Source organism: Myotis lucifugus, unplaced genomic scaffold, assembly GCF_000147115.1.
Source record: "Myotis lucifugus unplaced genomic scaffold, Myoluc2.0 scaffold_196, whole genome shotgun sequence".
In the NCBI taxonomy this organism is placed as follows: Eukaryota; Metazoa; Chordata; class Mammalia; order Chiroptera; family Vespertilionidae; genus Myotis; species Myotis lucifugus.
In genome coordinates, this window is record NW_005871244.1 from 1106461 (window position 1) to 1108233 (window position 1773).

Below are 1773 nucleotides of genomic sequence, written 5' to 3' on the forward strand. Positions count from 1 at the left end.
CCCTGACAGTCGAGAGGCAGTTAGGTCCTGGACTTGAGGACGCTTTGAAGGCACTCGGTGGGAGGGGGACACCAGCAATGAGAGGGGAGAAATGAATCTCTTTCCGCATTTGAAAAGGTGTGGAATGTCTGGGGACATAGGCCCGAGAGGGGGAGCAGTTGGGCACAGTGCTACTGTAGTGGAAGGAGGAATGGGGACAGTGAGAGACAGCCTGTGACTACCACTTCATGGAGGAAGAAGCAGGGCTGCAGGGGCTCAGGCACCTGCCCAGGGCCCAGCAGCCAGGTGACAACAGCACCCGCTTCAGGCAGCTCATCCCCAGCATTCACTTGGTCCCTGACTGTTTCACTGTAGGCTGTGGATGCACGGTGTCCTGACATCCACTCTGGCTGGCTGAGCAACCTCTCTCATCCACCTTTCCTGGTCCCAGTGCTGTCATAGGCGAACAGAGCTGAATGGTCTCTGCTTTCATTTCTCCTGCGGTCCCCTGCCTCCCCCACCTCTGGCCTGACCAGATACCCTAGGCCAGTGGTCGGCAAACTGCGGCTCGAGAGCCACATATGGCTCTTTGGCCCCTTGAGTGCCCTAATTAAGTTGATAACAATGTATCTACCTATATAGTTCAAGTTTAAAAAAATTGGCTCTCAAGGGAAATTTCAATCGTTGTACTGTTGAGATTTGGCTCTGTTGACTAATGAGTTTGCCGACCACTGCTAAGCAATCCTCAAGACCCAAGCCGTGGCCCCAGATTGCTCAAGGGTCCTCAAGCTCAGCCCTGGTGCTGAGGGGGGACACGCTGAACCTCCTTCACTGCTCCACCCCACTCTCAATATTTCCAGCTCTAAAGGTGGAGAGGGCAGCTTCCATTTCTGCGCTGGGGGTTTCCTGAACTGGTGGATAGGGTAGGTAGGTTGGGAAACACAAGACTGAGGCTCTGTAGATCCCTTAGTGGGATGGACGTGCAAACTGTGGCGTGATTGAAAGGCCAGAATGCATGGATGGTGCGGGCAGGCTGCCAAGCACTGGGAAGCCTCAGTGCTTCAGAAATGGGACGGGGCGCTTGCCAATTGGATGGGTGCTCAAGGGCCTGCAGGTGGGGAATTTCTTCGACTGGAAGATGCTTAGTCCTGGGGATTTTGTGAAGGAGTGGGGTGTACAAGGACAGCCTCAGGGATGAATTGTAGGGGCCGGGGCCCTGGAGATGGGCAGGGGTTCTCGGAGAGGCATGCCACCAGGGCTGCAAACCTGGGGAAAGTGGCAAGGATTAGGGTTGAGGGAGCGGTGCTCAGGTCACAGAGAATGCTGGCAAGGTTGGGTTCAGACAGAAGGCAGAGGGAGGCCAAGCGCTGGCGCCCACAGCCAGGCCTCCTTGCCGGCGCCCAGGTAGGTCACCCCCCCGGCTGGGGCCCCAGGCACAGAACAGCCCGTTTTCACTTCGGCCAGCCCGGGGGGGCAGCCAGGTGAGCGCGCGCGGGCGTTCGGAGCGGGTCGCGGCAGGCTGTGTTTCCATGGGGGGGATTTTGGGTCATGGAGGCGCACACGAGGGGCGCCACGGACCTTAGGGGGAGCAGAGGAGGTAGGCGGAGGGGGAGAGGGGGAGGCGCTTTTCCCCCACACCTCGCCCCCCCTGTGTGCTCCTTCCCGTCCTTTTTGACAGGTGGTAAACAGGCACCCTGGGATTGGGGTGGCAGGGGCCCAGCGGCCCGGGCTGAGCTCGAGAACCCTACCAACAGCCCGCGCCACGGGGCTGCGCCCCTGCTGGGGGGGGGGGGG

General features: G+C 59.5%; 1 protein-coding gene across 1 annotated transcript in view; it reads left to right on the top strand.

Moving 5' to 3' along the window:
• The first annotated feature begins 1519 nt into the window (after positions 1-1519).
• MAGIX (MAGI family member, X-linked) overlaps positions 1520-1773 on the top strand; it is a 3932-nt gene continuing 3678 nt past the window's right edge. Inside the window, exon 1 of the mRNA XM_006097231.3 lies at positions 1520-1576. Within this exon, the coding sequence (XP_006097293.2) occupies positions 1528-1576 (49 nt within the window). The 5' untranslated portion in view covers positions 1520-1527. The remainder of the gene's footprint in view (positions 1577-1773) is intronic.